The sequence below is a fragment of the Vombatus ursinus genome, unplaced genomic scaffold (assembly GCF_900497805.2).
Source record: "Vombatus ursinus unplaced genomic scaffold, bare-nosed wombat genome assembly UNPS02014799.1, whole genome shotgun sequence".
Lineage (NCBI taxonomy): Eukaryota > Metazoa > Chordata > Mammalia > Diprotodontia > Vombatidae > Vombatus > Vombatus ursinus.
The window spans coordinates 31,102,463-31,121,620 of NW_020954577.1; the positions used below are offsets into that span (position 1 = coordinate 31,102,463).

At 43.3% G+C, this 19,158-nt stretch overlaps 1 protein-coding gene across 2 annotated transcripts in view; it reads right to left on the reverse strand.

Moving 5' to 3' along the window:
* TBC1D5 (TBC1 domain family member 5) overlaps window positions 1-19,158 on the reverse strand; it is a 421,860-nt gene that overhangs the window by 17,257 nt on the left and 385,445 nt on the right. For both annotated transcript variants that reach the window (XM_027872233.1, XM_027872232.1), the window contains one exon: window positions 17,503-17,602. In XM_027872233.1, coding sequence (XP_027728034.1) covers window positions 17,503-17,602 — 100 coding nt within the window. The remainder of the gene's footprint in view (window positions 1-17,502; window positions 17,603-19,158) is intronic.

Sequence of the window (19,158 nt, forward strand, 5' to 3'; positions counted from 1 at the left end):
GGGACCTAGCTAGGGAAGCCAGGAGGTGGAGATGAAGAAGGTGGGGAGAGGCACAAGGTGTAAGAAGACTGGAAAGAAAGACTGTGGGTAGGTCATGAAGGGCTCTGAACACTGGAGGGTTTTATATTGGATCCTGGGAGTATTTGGGAGCCATTGACATTTACTGAATAGGGGATGACATGGTGAGATACCTAGATCACTTGGATACCAGAGTGGAAGATGGCTGGGAACGAGGGGAGACTTGAGGCAGGCAGAGTGCCCAGGGTATTAGAATAGGCCAGGCATGAGGAGATGACGGCCTACGCTGGAGTTGGGGCAGTATCAGAGGAGAGAAGGGGGTGTATCAGGAGATGCTATGAAGGTAAAATTGACAGGTCTTGGCAACAATTTGGATGCAGTGGGTGAGAGCAAGGAGTTAAGGATGACACCTAGGTTTTGAGTGTGGGGGACAGGAGGATGGTGGTGCTCTTGATAATAACAAGGAAGTTAGGAAAAGGTGAGGATTAGGGAGAGGGGGGAGACAATGAGTTCAGTTTTTGATAATCCAGTTTGAGATGTCCAATGGGCACCTGGAGAAGTGAGAATGAAGGTCAGCTGAAAGGTTAGGGTTGGATAAGCAGATCTGAGGCTCATCAGCTTAGAGATGAATGCATGGGAGCTGATGAGATGTCATTAAGGGAAATAGTATGATGGGAGAAGAGAAGAGGGCCCAGCACAGAACCTTGTGGGACACGTATGGTTAGATCCAACAAAAGATACTGAGAAGGCATGATCAGATAGGGAGGAGGACAACTCGGAGAGAATGGTGTAATAAAAACCTAGAAGGAAGAGTATTAGCGCAGGGCCCTTTATATTCCTAAAAATTGAAGACACCAAAGAACTTATATGTGTCATATCTATCAATATGCATTAGAAATTAACTGATAAATTTGTAAAATATTAATTCATTAAAATAATAACATATTTTTATGAAAAATAACTATTCAAAAATTTTAGTGAGTCATGTGGTTCCATTTTACATTTTTTTTGCAAATCTTTTTAATTTCTGATTTAATAGAAGACAGCTGGATTTTCCTATCTGCTTCTGCATTCAATCTGTTGCGATATGTTGTTTTTGTTGAACTACATGAATAAGATCTAGACTCACAGATATGTAGTTAGAAAATGGAAGAGTATTTTAATAGGCAAGCAGTATTTGAGTATTATTATGAAAATAGTTTTGACCTCCTGAAACCCCTGAAGGGGTCTTGGGGACCCCTCGGGCTCCTCGGCCCACACTTGGAGAAGCTATGGCCTATGACACTGAGAGGTTAAGCTTTTGGTGTTCATGTCCAGGAGTGGGAAGGCAGGGTAGAGTGGTTTTCAAGTTTAACTCTTTTTCTAAAGTATAATTCACAGCTGATATCCAGCATGGCTGAACTTCACAGAACCACCAATAGTGCACTCATGGACCTGTCTTTAGAAAACTCTTTCAACATTATTCCCATTTTCTGTCATCTTTGCCAATGTTTGTGGTATGTGATGAAATTGCAGAGTAGTTTTAATTTGCCTTTTTCTGGAGGAGCTGTGATTTGGAGCCTGCTTTCAAGTGGTTGTTTGCAGTTTCCAGTTCTTGTGAAAACTGTTCCTATCCTTTGTTCTCTTAGCTGTTGGGGAGTGGGTCTTGGTGTTACAGATTTATGTCAATTCCCTGCATGTTTTAGATATGAGACTGTTATTGGTGGGTGATACTTGACTCACATAGTTTCCCTATCCAACCCATTTTTCTTCCCTGAGCACTTTGGGCTAAGATAGCTCTTGGAAATATTTCTCTCTTGTGATGAGACAACCATCATTTCTCTGGCTGCTCTGGGAGTTCCACTGAGGTAGAAGTTTGTTATAATTTAATTAATTACTGCTTTAGCATGATGACCTTTGCACCTTCACCTCTTCTCTCTGTCGTTAGGGATTAAGGGTAGCACCGAGCTTTTCTAGGGATGACAGTTGGTATAGCTTCTCTTGCTACCACCAGTGGCCTGGACAGCAAAACTGATGATGTACACATTGACAAGGCCTCTAAGAGTTCTAATTCCCAGGGATTTTTGAACAGCCATCTCCCAGTATCTACATACTATTGCCAGAAAAATCCCTCTAACTGTGTAAATTCCCAAAGCAAACAATTGCAGGGTGTGTGTGTGGGGGGGAAGCTGCCTCTAATTAGATTTTTAGAAAATAAATGAAATGCAAAAAAGGGCTCAAGATATTACAGACAAATCATGAATCTGGGCATAGATTTCACTGACTTTTGATGCCACCACACTAGTGGGAAAATGAGCCCCAGCATTGACCTTGAGTTTTGCCAAACACAGGAAGACGGGTGATTTTCATACCCCTGCCCAACAAAGGGAAGGGCCCCGGCACCCACGCAAGGCAAACTACCATTCTTGGCTCTCATATCTTTTACATGATTTCTGGTAGGCTTTGTGCAGCTCTCCGGCAGATCCCATTGGATTTATGTGGTGGCCCTCTGGACACTGACTGTCACACTGACTGACAACATTTGGGGGTGGGGAAGGAGGAACGGGGTGGAGCACCTGCAGGGTTACATTGATTCTACCAAAATATTTCATCAATCAATATGTACTGAATGCCCACAGAGTAGAGAGGGCACTGTGCTGGGAGCTGGGGGGAGCGTGAAGTTCAGATAAGATGCAATTCCTACCATCAACGAGCGGACGTTAAACTCTACTGGGGAGTGGATAAACCACCAATTACAATTCACCAGGTATCCAAAAGACACACTGCACAGTGTATACGGTATTCTCAGGCCCGCTAAGGTAGATTATTCACCATCACAAAATTGTATTAAGCACTTCCAGGCACCTGGAGTTAGACAAGGTTGTTGGTATGGCAACTCAGCCAGGGTCTGCAGCCCTCTTGGCATCTGCATTTCAAAACCTGGTTGTTCTGAGGATTTTCTAACCATAATCCCAGTGCGGGTGGGGCAGAGACCCCCACAGCCTGCTTATTGGCAGGCTGATGACTTACTAGAAAGGCAAAGCCAGCCCATGCCTCTCTCCACAGGGACAAACCCTCCTGATTGGGCCTTTTATGTACTACAGGAGTGAATGTAAATGGGGAGAAACAGGGTACAGTTTTTATTTATGCTGAATCCTTGACTGCTGTGTTGAGCTAATAGAAAGCAGGCTCCAACACAAGAGAGCAAGCTGGCTGAAACAGGGATGGAATAATAGATATAATTAGAGGGTGAATGTTTTTGGTTTCACTAAAAGCCTGTAACAATTTGTTCTTTCAATAAAACACACACACACACACACACACACACACACAAAACGAAGTCAACATGATATATCCAAATGTAGGATAATGAAGAGAATCAGAACAGTGTGACTTCAAAAAAGAAAATGGTCATTTTTTTTTTTACTGCAGTGATTTTTAAACTGAACCCCACCAATATCTTCTTCAGTTCTCTGTAATAATTATCATGAAAACACAAGTACACAATTATGCTCTGGGATTTCTTCCTCCCTCCAAGAACTCATGGGTAGAAATTAAAAGCACTGTTTTAAACTTAGCCCTTTTCACAGCCAAGCTAGAGTGAAGAGGGGATAGAGAGAAGAAAAGAACAGAGAGTGCCTTTTTCATTGGAAGGATGCAATAAATATTTCTATTTTTAATGTCCAAACATGTCAGTTTTGCCTGTCTGTACATCTTGTCTATTCTCAAGGGGAGGCCCCTCGTGTCCATTAAAGTTCAAGTAGAGATCAGACTATGCAGAGAGTTCCTGGTGAATGCACAAATGAATGATTTCAGTATCTATGTCTATTTTAAGTCTGTCAAAATCCTACCCTTGGGAGCAAGCTCATTTAGGCATCTTCTCCTATTTCCCCTTGTTTTGCCAGGTCTCTTCAGCTGCTCCTGACACAAGTACCCACAGGGTGGAGGTGGGGTTGGGGTGGCTGGGGAGGGCCAAGGATGTGGCTGTACAGGGTGGGGAAGGTGGTGCTGAGGACATATTAAGGATTCCCTTTCTGTGATTCCAGCTCAGGGATAAGAGCAAGGACATGAACAAGGTCTCATTAACACCATCTTTCAGGACCGCTGGATGGCACATTATATTTTTCTGGTACCGCTCTTTGATGGGGGTAAGGTAGATCCATCTGACATTGAATCACATACATGCTACAGCAAAACTCTAGCATCTATAAATACATATAGTTATGTGTTTAATAACAACGCCATCCTCTGTGCACGAAGCCACCATCTGCCGAACATGTGCTTTGAGCTGCATTTCCCTGAATGGGAATGAATTCTTGGTAATCCACTCACAATCTCCCCCCCACAACATACATGATTAGCCCCATTTGCAAGGTGGTAGACCAAGGTTAATGATGTGGTCTATGGCAACAGCACAGAACCAAGTTTACTGGCCTAGGCAGGAACCGAAACTATAACCTTGCTATTAGAGGTACGGTTTAACTAAGTGAGATATCCTTGTTTGAAGATGTAATAAATAAAAATCTAACCCCAAAAAAAGATTACTTAGGGTACTTAGTTACTTTGAAAAAGGAATTTAAAAAGATTCACCACACATACCCCATAAACAGCTGGTTCCCCTAGTACAAATAGGATTTCATTTATAAAAATTACATTTACATAGAATTTTTCAGGAAGTTATACATACATTTGAAATGGAAAGTTCCATGTTAAACTTTCATATCTTAAAACACAAGGTAGAAACTTGAAATATGTGTAACCATTGTAAAGCCAATTCTTTATTGCTGTACATGATTTAAGATATAAAATGCCTAATGCTTAAAAATGTTCTATCTATGTGAATAGAAGGTAGAATAAATTATCTAGATGCTTTGGATATTCTGGTGTTTTACGTTTATCGTCCACTTAGGTCTTATTCTGATGCCTTTATAGTGCAGTGAATTCTCAAAGGCCATATTTCTGCAGGGCACAAAGTCTCAAGGTACTACTAAGCCAGTAAATCTCCAAGTATGGGCTGGTGAAACTTCAACTATGACTTTCGTCACAGGACTTGCTGAGCTAAGTCTGGAGAGACCCATCACTTGGTCGGCTGCAGGGAGATGAATTCTTCAGCCTTAACAACTCCTGAAGACAACGCTACAGGGCGGTGGTAGGGACACCCACACCAACACCAATGAAATCACAGATCCTTCAAAGATTAATGTATGGGCATAAGTTTATAAAATCAATGTAGCATGGAAGTCCAAAAAAAAAAAAAAAGGACTAACTCCTTCTGTAGGGAATTTTGCAAGGGAACCCATCTGTGTAATAAGTGTAGTGACAGGATTGTTTTAAATGAAATGTCAATGCCACAAAAATAGACCTGTATGTCTAAGTGTAATGAAAGCTTTTACACAAAGTAATTTTTCAGTTTCTTAAGACCTTACTTCCTCTGTGAATAAGTGCATGGAAGATAACTGTCTTTACCAAATAAAAAATGGCTGGCATAAAAAGAAGAGTAAGACAATCCCATGGTTATCACCAATTACCACAATTGAAAGCACCCCAATTAATAGGGAGACTATGTGCTAGGCACTGGCAATTGTCCCTGTCCTTGAGAAATTATAATTAATCTATTCATGGGCCCCAAATACTCCCATCACATGTAACTCAATTTCTGTCCCTTCAGGCCCTGTCCTTTCTCATCTGTCAATTCATGATCCTCCTTTCCCTCAGAATCCAGTTCAAAAATAGACTTCCTCCAGGAAGCACCATTTTACTAACACATCCCCCCCCCCCCCCACCCATCACTCTTGAATTCTGTTCACATATAACACGTACTTTGCATTACATCAATTCCTTTTCTCAGGTCCCTAAATTTCTTCCAAGTTTGCTTACATTGTCTATCCCCAACTACACTGGAACCCCTCTAGGAGAAAGACTATTTCTTAAAGTCTTAAATACTTAACTTTCTGTGATATTCTAGGCCCTGGAGTCTGGGAGTCCTGAATTCAAATCTAGCCTCAGACACATATTAACAGCATCATGAACTTTGGCAAGTCACTTAACTTCTATTTGCCTCAGTTTTCTCATCTGCAAAATAGGGGTGATAATAATAGTGCCTACTTCCCAAGGTTGTTTTGAAGACCAAATGAGATACTAATTGTAAAGTTTTTAGCACAGTGCCCGGCACATTGTAAATGCTATATAAATGTTAGCCATTATTATTGTTACTCCTCCTCCTCCTCCTCCTCCCTTCAATATAGTAGATGTGCTTATAATATGTATTTGAGGAATGTTTAATGAGTTACTGATGTGGAACAGGAAAAGACTTTCAAAGGCCTTCTCAGTTTCATTAAGGGTTGGGTCTCAGATTCAGCACTGGGGAGCAGACTCAGAAAGAATAACTGGATTTCAGAGCTTGAAAGGATCCACTGAAATGATCTTACCTTAGAATCTTCAGTCCCCAGTTGCCTGGAAAACAGTAGGCACTTGATAAATGCTTATTGGATTAATCTGGCTCTTGTCCAACTCATTTTGAAGATGAGAAAATTGAGGGAGAGAGGGGAAGAGATTTATTCAAGGTCATCAGTAGGTGGACTCAGGCCTTCTGATTTCTAACCTGTTCTTTCCACTAATTCTTTAGCAGCTCCTGGACACCCAAGGAATCCTTAACGGAGTTACTAAAGCCATCAGTAAAATCTTGGATTAAGAGATAAAGAGATCTCCTGTGTCAGGTAGAAAAAGTCCTGTGCCCCTGAGTGGACTTCAGGACTAGGGAGTTTTGACTCAGCATGAGGGAAGAAAATGTGCCCCCATGAACCTGGAAAGGCTAGGGGTAAGAACGAGGAAATGGGAGCTACAACCAAAGCCGCCATTACCCCAGACTAATCATCAGGGCCGAGGAATTAGGAGGAGATGGGATTCTGGAGTGGACAAAGAAATGGTTTAAGCTTAGTGTGCTCAAGGGTCTCGTTTACAAGGATCCTCATTGGACCTTGTCACTGCTCCCCTTCTGGTGCTTACGTTCTGCCTTGTTATTTGTGGAGTCGTCTTCTCCTCTTGCCATCTTGTAAACTCTTGTGAGCACAGGGACTGTGGGTTTTACTCATCTTTGTAACCCCCTCAGCACCTCAAACAAGGCCTGGCACATGGTAAGTGCTCAACAAATATCTGCTGAGTTAAAGTTTCCGCCATATCGTTTATTATTCTTCTATAATATATTTACAGGCAGATCTACACTACTGCCTGTCAAAGTGTCCTATACAAGAATAATTTCTAGCAGTAAAAGAGCTAAAAAATTCTATTATATTACTCATAGCTACCATTTGGTAATCACTCAGAAAAACAGTCTCTGGATTAATTTTAAACCTTAAAAGGCTTCCTAGCCACCAGTAATTAACTACTCAGCCAGATAAGCCTTTGCTAAAACACACACCTTTGGAAATAAAATCATGCACATGGCTAAGGCCTAAAAAATATGAAGTGTACTGGGACTCTGCCACTCTTGGACTCTAGGAGGCAAGAAAGTTTAAGTATTAGCAAAGACTACTTTAATTACATCATTTGGGTAAATACCCCACCCTTCTGTTGTGAAGACCAAATGAGCTAATATTTGTAATGTGCTTAGTATAATGCCGGGCAAACAGCAGGTACTTAATTAATGTTTGTTTCTTTCCTTTCTTCTTTCCCATCTCCCCTTCCCCCCAGCCCAAAGAGGTAAGACTCAGGTTATTCTGAATTCCATTGATTTCAGGATCCAATGTACTTTTAATATCAATTAGCAGTTGAGGTTTACAGCTGAACTAGCTTCATATGTATCTAAGAAACACATCCATCTGCTAACACTCCGTACATGGTCAGGCACAGTTAAGAACTTTGTACTCTTCTCATGGACAGGAAGTTTCTGGCCACTGAGCCTTTAGGTGTCTGGGAGAATGTGCCCTTCACTTGTGATGCTGGCTTGCTTACTGTGTTAGATACTAAAGAGGACAGCGGTTTTGGTACCATGCTTAAGTCCTGCGGGTAGGGACCATTTCTATCATTTCTTATGCATCCTCCTACACCCAGCCACCCTCAATGTTGCCTGATGTGAAGCTGACTTAGGCGTATTAATACCAAGACCAAGAAAATGGCCTCATCCTGCAACTCTAGGTGTGCCTCAGAGAAGGGACAGGACTAGAGGGATGGACAGGACTTATGATTTCACTGGCATAGGGAGCTCCTGGTGAGGACTGGCCTCTACCCGTGCAAGTTGGCTTCTTCTCTGCCTAGAGCATTGGTCAGTTAAGTGACTGGACCAGAGTCACTCAGCCATTAGGTGCCAAAGGTGGAACTAGAATTCAGCACAGAGGAGGCCGCAGAGAGGGAACCAAACATCTAAAGGTGAGCTCAGGGCATTTGAGGCCATTTACAGTCTAGTTCTGCCTTAACTTTCCAACCTTATGTCATTCACCACGAGCTCCAAGTTCCCATCAAATGGACATTCTCTGCCTCCTGAAAATACATCTACACTCTCCCCTCTCCCCTCTCCCCGAGCTATGTCTTTGCTCGTGCGGTTCCCAATACCTGGAACATCCTCCTCTCTCCCATTTGCTGAATTTTGTCTGATTCCTTAAGGCCCAACGTTACTTCCTCCATAAAATCTTACTTGATCGCCCTCTCTATCAGAGAGGGTTTCCCCTTTACCAAACAAGGCACTTTGGCGTATGACCCTACATGAACTTAGCATGAAATAGTTTGCATTATAATTGTGCTTGTATCTTAACAGAGCGCTGGGCTTGGAGTCAGGAAGACTCATCTTCCTGAATTTAAATCTGGCCTCCGACACTACTAGTTGTGTGATCCTGGGCACAGTTTGCCTCAGTTTCCTCGTCTGTAAAATGAACTGGAGAAGAAAATAGCAAACCACTCCAGTTTCTTTGCCAAGAAAACTCCAAACGGGGTCATGAAGACTCAGACATGACTGAAATGACTCAACAACAATGTACCAGGCACTGTGCTAAGGGGTGGAGATATAAAGAAAGATTAAAACAAACAAACAAAACATAGCCCAGCTCTCCAGGAACTCATAGGCTAACGGATGCAAAAAAAACCTAATAAAAAATTAATGAATGAAGATTTGCAAAGCGCTTTTCTTCCCAAAATTCTGTGACACAGAACCCTCCCTCCACCCTCACCTTTTAAACAAATAATGAATGGGAGACCCAGGATGTGAAGTGATTTGGCCATGGTAACACTGCTATAAAAGCACAGAGGCATGATCTGAACTAGGTCCTCTGAGAGAACATCCGGTGCTCTTTCTGTCTCCAAGCTGCCTGTCCTGAAGGAAAAGCTGAAAAGGGATGGGGAGAAAACTCATTTGGGCTCAGGAAAGACCTTTCTGATTTCAGCGTGATTCAGCCTGGATCTAGTTATGCTGGGAGGAAGGCTGGGGGGCTGCATCTTTGCTAATGGCTAAGTTCTTGCTTGCCCAGAAGGCCAGGGGCTGAGCTAGCTTCTCTGACTCTCCAGTGTTCGCTGGAGATGAAAGTGCTGATGTCACTGGAGGAGCCGTGCCCAGATGATTCCAAACCATTAGCTCATCCGCAGATACACACCTTCACTTACCCACATGCAAGGACGCTGCTGGAAGCTAATACTTATATCTAAAACATGGCAAAATCCCACATGACCCAACAGTGTTTTTGAACTACAGGCAATGAGCAAAGCTTAATTTCATTTGCCTGTTTGGAAGAATGCTATCAAGTAATCACACAGTTTTTCCTTTCTCACTTTTCATACATGTCACCATTCCATGACCTACTGAATCATTTTGAAAGCATCCACTCACTAACAGTGTTTTCACCATTGCCAGAAAGCTAGATTTGTAAAATCTTCTCTACAAATATGAGTTAATGAGGGGATGAATATCTTGATATGTGGAAAGAGCCCTACACAGAAAACAGCAGAAAGTGCTGAAATACAATGACTGATTGCACCCAGTGTAACGGAAAGAATGTCGGACTAGGGCTAGAACAAGGGCCTGGGGCCTCATCCTGAGTCTGCTCACATCTACTGTGTCATGTTGCCTTTTCATCCCTTCCTGGTCACTTGTAAAACAGAGAAGTATTTGACTAGATACTCTCTAGGTTCTTTTTAGATCTAAGAACATTTTAAGACTATAGGATTGTGTTATCTGAACAGACAAAGGAGGGAGGAAGGAAACAAGCATTGTTAAGGACCTACTATGTGTCAGACAGGCTGCAAAAAGTGCTTTACAAATACCTCATTTGATCTTCACTACAATGATGGAAGGTAGGGACTATCAATATCCCTGTTTTGCAGTTGAGAGAACTGAGGCATCAGAGGTTAAGTGACTTGCCCTGGGTCATACAACTAGTAATTGCCTGAGGCTGGATTTGAACTCAGATCTTCCTGGCTCCAGGTCCAGTGCTCAATCCACTGCACCTAATTTCCTTCAATTCACCATTATGTAGAATCATTTTTTATTTGTATGACCTAGACATGCTATTTTGGAAAAAGCACTGGCCTGGGAGTCAAGAGACACTGTGTATGTGAACAGCTTTGGGCGTACCATGTTGTTTTTCTGGAACTCAGGCTTCTCGCCTAGAAGGGGAAGGGATTTGAGCTGATGGCCCCCAGTTGCCTTCCAGTCCAAAGATTCTGCTCTAAAGTCAAGCAGACTACAATGAAATCTCATTCTGGGGTGGTCAGTTGCCCACTTTGGTACTGGGAGTTGGAGCCACCGGGTAAAGAGCTCTAATCCCATAAACCCTTAGTGGTATTTTAAACCTTTGGCTTATTGAACGGATATGAGTATGCTGCTCCCCCCTGTACAGTCTGGGTGTAAAATATGGTAAAACTAAAAATAGCCGAAGTTGGGTTAACGATGTTCCTATTATCAGTGGCTTTCAGCATAACAATTAGGATGACAGCGGAGTAACCACGGCAACATTAAGAATTCTCCCAAATTTGACAGGAAAAGTTAAGATTTACTCAAATGTTCATTTTCAACCCCTGCCATCTAACCTCTGAGTGCAGCAAGTTCCAAGGACCTGATCAAAGCCTGACTTACTTAGGATCTTTGGGCTCCCATGTAATGAGTCTGGCCACCACCATGCTGGAGGCCACTGCCATTCATTCTCTAACAGATACATTTAGTAATTAAAGGCCATTTGGACAAAGGCCACACATCATTTTTAGCGACAAGTGCTTTCCTCTTTCTCTGCTCTGCTGTTACTCACTAAATAAATGTGAAGATTACTGGAAGTTGTAAATCCTGACCAAAATACTGGCTGACCTGTGATTCTTTTTTTTTTTTAAAGGATTTTTTGTTTGTTCTTATTATTTACTTTTTTGACCTGTGATCCTTAACAGATGAAGAGAACTTATTGACAATAAGAGATGCTACAACTCAAGCAGGATTCAGAAAAACTCGTGTGCCCTGCAAGTCTGTACAGCTACGTCCTGGGCCCTTCACTAGTCCCAGGGAACAATGATCAGGTCTTAGCAACATTAATTTGGAGAAGCCTACTGATGCCTTGAAACATGGATGAGGAAATCTGCCTTCACGTAGCTAACACACCTGATTTCCTGATCAGAAGATTCAAAAATCCAAAGGGAAATGCAAATCTTCTTACATGGACTCTAAAGGTAATTCCAGGACACTCTTATCTGTCACTCTGGCAACATCTTCAGAGGTGACACTTGACAGTGCCATGCAAATCATCCCCAGGGCACTATTTAAAAGTATTTAAGCTGTCAGCAGATTTTCATTCAATACAGATTTTCCTGGGCTACAGACTCATCCTCTTTGCATGTAGAAATCTAAAAAAAGGTACCATCCTGAGGTCACTTACTGACTGTCCAAAAAACCACTACAAATGGCCATTCAGATAAATGATCAGCATGTGGCTGAGGCCCGGGGCATACCCAGCCACTGGCATCTAAGTGGTCCCAGAGAGAGAAATAAATGGCAAGAAACCGGAGTAACTAAGCATCCTGGAAAAAGGGTGGAGGGTGTGGATGAATCCAGGCCCCTTCTTTGGCTTCCTCTGACAGCTGTTCCCAGCTGCCCTATATCTGGACCCCTCAGGTGACTACCTGAAGGCAAGGGCTGAACAGCTCTAGAGGGTGGGGGATTTTGGAGGAGAGCTCCCCAAGGGTGTCTTCCTTTCACCCCATCTTTCACACCGGGCACTAGGTGAATGCCCAGTTGGCCTGGGCCAGTGAAGACGAAGAGGGAGCAAAGAGGATTGAGGGTCACAGAAGGAAAAGTGAGGAATATGTCAAATAAACCATTTCCTTTTCAACCCAAGGGATGAATGAGCCCAATCGTTCCAGTAACTCCCATGAGGCTGGTTATCCATTAAACAGATGGGCTATAACCGCATAGCTTGAGTGCCCTAAGCCTTGTACTTTGTTTCCCGCTCCGCATCTTGTGTTAAATGGGGGAACGAAAGGGGTCAGTAAACCACATGGGCCAAATAAGACTGCCCCCTGTTTTTGTAAGGCCAGCAAGTGACGAACGGTCCTCACATTTCTAAATAAAGTTTTCTTGTATCTGAAAATGTCTAATTCACTCTTAACCGCCTTCTCATTCCTGTCCCATCTCCAAATTTGGCCTAGGCTACAGGACCCTGGACTGGCTCACTGTTCCAGCTCTAGTCTAGCCCTTTCTTAATAGAACCCAAGACGGAACTGCCTTTTCTTGACTGCTGTTACAGTACTGATTCTATAGAGTGTGAAGGACATTAATTTTGAGTCAAACTTGTTGTTTCTCAGTTGTGTCCAACTCTTTGTGACTCCATTTGGGGCTGTCTGGGCAAGGACCCTGGAAGGGTTCGCCATTTCCTTCTCCGTGTCATTTTGTAGATGAGGAAACTGAGGCAAACAGGGTGAAGAGACTCACTTGGAGTCTAGGCTAGATTTGAACTTGGGAGGATGTCTTCCCAACTCCAGGACCAGCACTCTATGCACTATGGCGCCACCTGGCTGCCGTGTGAGTCAAACTACTTCCCTCCTGAACTCGTAAACCTTAAAGTGCTTGGCACAGGGCCTGGCCCATAGAAGGTGCTTCACAGATGCTTGTTCCCTCTTCCTGCCCTCATCCTTACTGAGTTTCACTCAATGCTTTAGGCTGTCTTTTTGGATCTTAGCTATCTCTCCCAGCTTTGTGTCTTCTGCTAACTTATATCCCCAATGAGCATCACTAGGGGGGCATCTTTTGATCCATCTTGGACACAGAAATCTTAACTGGATTGCATCTGCAAGGCTCAAAGTTAGGGATTCTGTATATTAGGCCTATGCCTGGCTTAGGCAAGAAAGTGAAGCCAAATGATTTGTATTTTAATGGCAGAGAGAAAGACTTTGCTCATGGCTATGTGTGACAATTCTGACTGAAAGGGAGACACAGAAACGCATCTGGTCTTGTGGTCCGGTGAAGATGCATGGTCAGTAGGCTTCCATTTTAAGTTAACTTGCCCCTGAGCTGCCTTTCTGTGCTAACTAAAAGGCCCAAATTGCTGGAAAAGTGCTCTGAAAATTCTGAGGCTGTTAAAATGTTTTTGAAGGTGGCTAGGTGTGTCAAATACAATGGAACTCCCAACAGCATGTTCTGCTTTGATGTCCGGAAGCTCTTGGTCGCAGTCGGTTCTCTGCTCTGCCAATCTGGTCCAAACCAAAATCAAGAAATGCAGGACTAGAAAAGAACATGGAGACCAAACCCTCCGATGTCTGTTTCTTCATTTTTGTTCCGCTTAAAAATGGAAAATGTTTTCTCTTTCTCCCAAGATGCCTCTAATAAACTTTTTTGTTTCTTTACAAGTTATGAAAAGCATCCTAAAGGGCAGACAGATGTTGAAGGCTTCATGTTGACAAAGGCTTGCGGGAAATCATGCGCTCAAGGGCAGGGGTTTTGGTGCTGTGACCTGAGAGAATTAAGTGAGTGTAGACTAATCAGCCAGTGAGTGTTCCTTCCTATGTGAGCTCTCTGCGTCCAAGGCCCATCTTTCTGAAGGAAGCCGAACTATGGAGAGGCTGACAGCGGAAAGGCAGGAAGGGCCCAGGGAGGTCGCCTGACTCAGGCTCTGAACTCAGGGAGTCAGGCAGCCCTTTCAAGGGACATTTCTCAGGGCTCTCAGGAAGCTTCTCCCACTTGTTAGAGGACAGTCTGGGTCATCTGACGTTCTGGGAAACAGAGGTCCTGAGGACAGACTGTCCCAGTGAGCTAGTTAGAGCAGTTCTTAGGCACCGGCGGAGCAGTAAGGGCAGCGGCTCCTTTGCTCCTCTAAACTAGCTCTTTAAATGGGAGATTGGGCGACTGGGAGCAGAGAGGAAGGAGGCAGATGATGAGTTCCTTATTCCTCTACAAGAATGCCACTTGTAGGATCATGGATTGAGATCTTAAAGGAGGCTGAACAGGCCATGGAGTTCAAATCCATCTTTTAGGTAAGACAGCTGAGGTCTAAAGGGCATCACTGACCAGCTCAGGTGTCTACAGACTCAGCAGTGAGGAGAAATCTTACTCCTAGCCCTCTGACTCCCCATTCAGCATCCTTTCCACTCTGGCTATCTTTTTTATAAAATTTGTAAAATTTAAACTAAATACTTGGATTACTGGTCATTTTGTTCCTAGGATAACTTCTGGAGGAACAAACCTGTGCTTTCATCTGTCTACCAGTGCAGATCTGCAGCTGTGTGGGGCAGCAGTGGGCCCTGGAGCCTGGAGCAGTGGGCCTTGCACTTCCAGTACCTCTGATAACCCAGGGATAATGTTAGAATGAAGGGAATGGCCCTTGTGAATCATGTGAATTGTGGGGGCTCTGCCCCTTCATCTGGGATATGCACTTAAAACACCCCCCATCCCTGCTTTGAAATCCTACCCCTACCAAGTCTTCTGCTATACCTGGGTCCTCTCCTCCTCCTCACCCCAACGCTCTCGTTCCTGTCATTTGAACCTGAATTCCCATGTTCCTCGGCCTTTGCCCATTTACTTATTCTTGCCCCCTCCTTCTCTCTCCAGCCAACTTCATACACTGACACGACTTCAGCCATCTTCCCAATGCAGATGATGACAGAGCACCACCATCTCCAGCCCTGCCAACTCTTTTTGGCTGTGGATCTGAACCTCCAGTTGCCCGTAAGTGATCCTTATCAGGATGCCCTCAGACTCGCTGAGCTCTTAGCTGAACCTTGTCTTCTTCCCAAAGTCTGCTCTTCCTTGGAACTTCACTATTTCTGCCTGGGGCACCATCGTTTATTCTGGCTCCCACGTTCGAACCTTTGCTATCTTTGACCCTTCCTTCTCCGTCACCTCTCAATGGTGTCCAATCAGTTATAAGGCCTGCCAATCCCCGCTCCAGCACATCTCCGTCCATCCCTCCTCTCTAATTGCCATCCCCTAGTCCAGGCCCCTGCTCACCACAGCTCCTCCTTCCTCGAGTCTCTTTGCCTTCACAAACCATGCTTTAAACTTGGACCAGATTATTCTTCCTTATATCAGTTATTCCTCAACTCCCTTTAAAAGCTCCTTAATGTCTACAGAGTAAAGTTAAACCTCTATTACTTGGCATTCAAAGCTTTCTAAAATCTGATGCCGTGGTACCTTTCTACAATTTAATTCTATAAACATTCTGAAGTACCTATTGCATGCAGAATATTGAGGCAGGCAGGAGATAAAATATTAAGTTGAGACAATATTCAGTCCCTGTTCCCATGGAGTCTGTAATTTATTGTGGGTAAAGGAAGGCTATTGTAAGACATACAAAAATAACCATAATATATGCAAAGTACAAAAGAAAGGATGGCTGTAAGCAACAATAAGGAAGAGGGTATGTCAGATTTCTTCCCTCTTCAGGAATTCCTTCCCCCATGCTTACCTTAGCCCTGTAATCAAGCTGCTCATTCTCCATGATGCCTTCTCCCACTGGCCAGCCCAGGATGAGCTGTTCCTTCTCTGAATTCCTAGGGCGCCCACAGTCTGCACACTGGCACTTACCATAGGTTACTGTGCATCACTAGGCATCTTCTGAGATGTACTCCAAAGTGACTATAAGCTTCTTGATGGTAGGGACTGTGTCTTTTGGGCAAGTTTCTTAATGTCTCCAAGCCTCCATATATAAGGGAAGAAAGGCAGTGGCAATACTGGGTTTGGAATCAGTGGACCTGGGATTAAATCCTGACTCTTTACTTGACAACTTGGTGACCCAGGCCAAGGCAGGGCACCTCCATGAGCCTCAGTTCCCTCACCTGTAACATGAGGAGGTTGGACCAGATGATCCTATAGTTCTTCCTAACTCTAAGTCTGTGGTTTTTATATCTGAAATGAGTAGATGACTTTTCTCACAGGCTCTGTGTGGATGTATGGATTCCATAAAACATTGTTACGTCTCTCTGAAGTCCTCCTACTCAAGGCAGGGATTTGATCACACTAAATTAACACTCAAAAAAGTTGTTGGGTTTTTTTGTGTGTATGATGATGAACTCAAAAGGAAAACCAGAAAGGGAAGGCCAGAAGGTGGGAAAAGGCAGGGGACCAAGCCAAGGCGAATTCATACGCTCCCGTGCTGATGGAACAAGGGCGTTGGTCCATGCTCTGGTCTTTAGCAAAGTCATTACTGTGAAAGAGTTCCTACAGGGATGACAGTGGACACTGTGAACCAGGGGAAACAAAGATGGAGGCTTGGCTCGGGGCTGCTCGACATTCTCTGCGGTCAGAGCCAACACTCTTGGTTCAAGTTCGATTTGGGGACAAAATGAAGCACTCGAGAGTCCCTGACGGTTTAACAACGGAGGAGTCTGATTCTGCCCACACAGCAAGGCCATGCAACAAGGGAATGTTGAGGGTTAGCCCGCCTCATCCTGATGTGTCTAGTTGGTCAATCATCAGGGTGCACAGGGACTTGTGGTATAGTGGGTACCCCAAAAGTCTGAGAGGCTTGGAGCCCACATGGCTTGGGCTTTTTATTGGCTGCAGCCCTGGAAGCTGTGTCAGAGAAGCTGGGGCCAACCAGGTTTTGGGAAGAGATGAATTTTCACTGGAGAATCTGGCGCCGAAGGAAGTTGTATAGGGGTTGTGTGTGGGGAGAAAGCTGTGTCGGGGCAAGGGCAGCTGCATCAGGACACAGCTGTCCTAGAGTTACTGAATTCACACACCCACGGCTGAACAGGGTGAAGGAACATCCCAAGAGAGCCCATGTATCCCAAGAGGCATACATTTTAGCTTAATTAAGGAAGACCCTTTTATAAGAGAGTTGTACAGCACATGTACAAAATGAGTTATGAACCAGGAGCCCCAGTCAGACACCCCAAATGGACACTGGGACACAAGGTGCACTGGAATCTAATGGCAGGAAGAAAATTCAGGTGGCATCACTGAGAGACAGGTAAACTTCACCAGCACAAGAGCTGATGACCTGCCCTCTGAAGCTTTACACTAATCAATCATCAAACACTGTTTGTTTGAAGTACGCAAACGCTCAGAAAGGTGTCTTTCCCAGGGCTAAAGTCAGAGTACTCACGCACCCAGGTGTGTGTTCATCATCTTCGCACAGTATTTGCACATGGCCTCCAGGTCATTCAGCTGTCCTTGGAGAAATGAAATTTGAGCTTCTAATTCTTCTTCCTAAAATAAAAAACATCAAGATATTCAAATAAAAACAAAACTAAAGAATAAAACTCCCAACATGCTCAAACAGGTTGGAACACCACAAAGAGACAAAAATAATCTGATTTTGGTCTATGACAGAAATCTGTCAGGAGGTAGGGAAAAAGAGCAGGCCTAGTCTGTGAATTTCATAATTTAGTGGTGGTTTCATATACTCAACCAATATTAAGCAATAAAATTCAGAAAAAAATTGCTTAATAAATATTCAATGAATTTCACAAACAGCTCCACACTCACTGGAGGCAGGTTATTATAAATTATGTTTTTGCTAGTGAGAGGCAGGTGTATGAAATGAAATCCCAAGAATCTACAAGAAGATGATAAGGAAGATCTCTTAAAATGCTTAGTGGTCCCAAAGCACTCAGCTCTCTTTGATTTTTATTCGATAACCGACATTAGGGCCCATAAAACAAACTATACATATCCTTTGTACCACAAAATGAGAGAGAATAATGCAGGGATAAATATTTTAGAGATAATTTGGAGGTAAACACATTAAGAGCTAAGTACAATTATTTGGATAACATATAAAAGGGTAACTAATAATAGGCAAACATTTAATTTTTTTTTTGAAACTGAATGTCACATTTTTCCTTAAAATTTTGAGTTCCAATTCTATTTTTTTTTTGTTTTGTTTTGATTTTTGGCTAGGCAGTAGGGTTAAGTGACTTGCCCAGGGACACATAGCTAGTAAGTGTTATGTGGCTGAGGCCGGGTGTAAACTCAAGCCCTCCTGAATCCAGGGCCAGTGCTCTATCTACTTCACCACCTAGCTGCCCCTATTCTTGTTTTTTTTTTTTTTTTAAGAAAAATTTTTAGTTGAAAGTTGCTCAGCTGCCCTAAATATCTGCTCTAGCTCTGGGTAAATTATACTGCAAACAGGAGGGCCTTGACAGAATAGAAAGAGTTTAGACCTATAAACAGAAATGATCAAGCAGCAGAATGAATGTCTATTGTCCCAGGTCTAAGGCTCATCATCAGATTGGCCACAGCAACTCATATTAACTCACAAAGTCTACTCTGGCAGGTCCAGGCTGAGATCTTTTTTGGTTGTAGGGCATGTAGACAAAAGAATTATGGATCCTGTAGTTCCTGAACGTTTTCCCACGGAAGAATGCTAGCTAGACTCGGGAGATTACAGACATTTTCCTAAGAGAAATGCAAGATGCTCTTAGCATTTACTGTAGGCTAAGGTAGTAAAAATAGAGATTATTGGTAGGGCAGCAGGAGTAGGGTAGGGAACTGACTTATAATTTCAGATGCCTGGCTTCTCAGATATCTGTGATCTCTTTGTATAGTTAATGAGAAAGAAAAATCAAATTAGAAAGCTATTCTTTTTCCCTTTGAGGAGTTGGTGAAGTTTGCTTTAAGAATGTATTTGTGTAATTTAATGGCTGGAAAGGTGACTTATAGCAGGTGTTTTTCATTTTAGCAACACAGATATTCCAGGGCTAAAAAGCTCTGCTTTTATCTGCTGGTACCTCTACAAATGGTGCCTTAGGAACTTACATCAA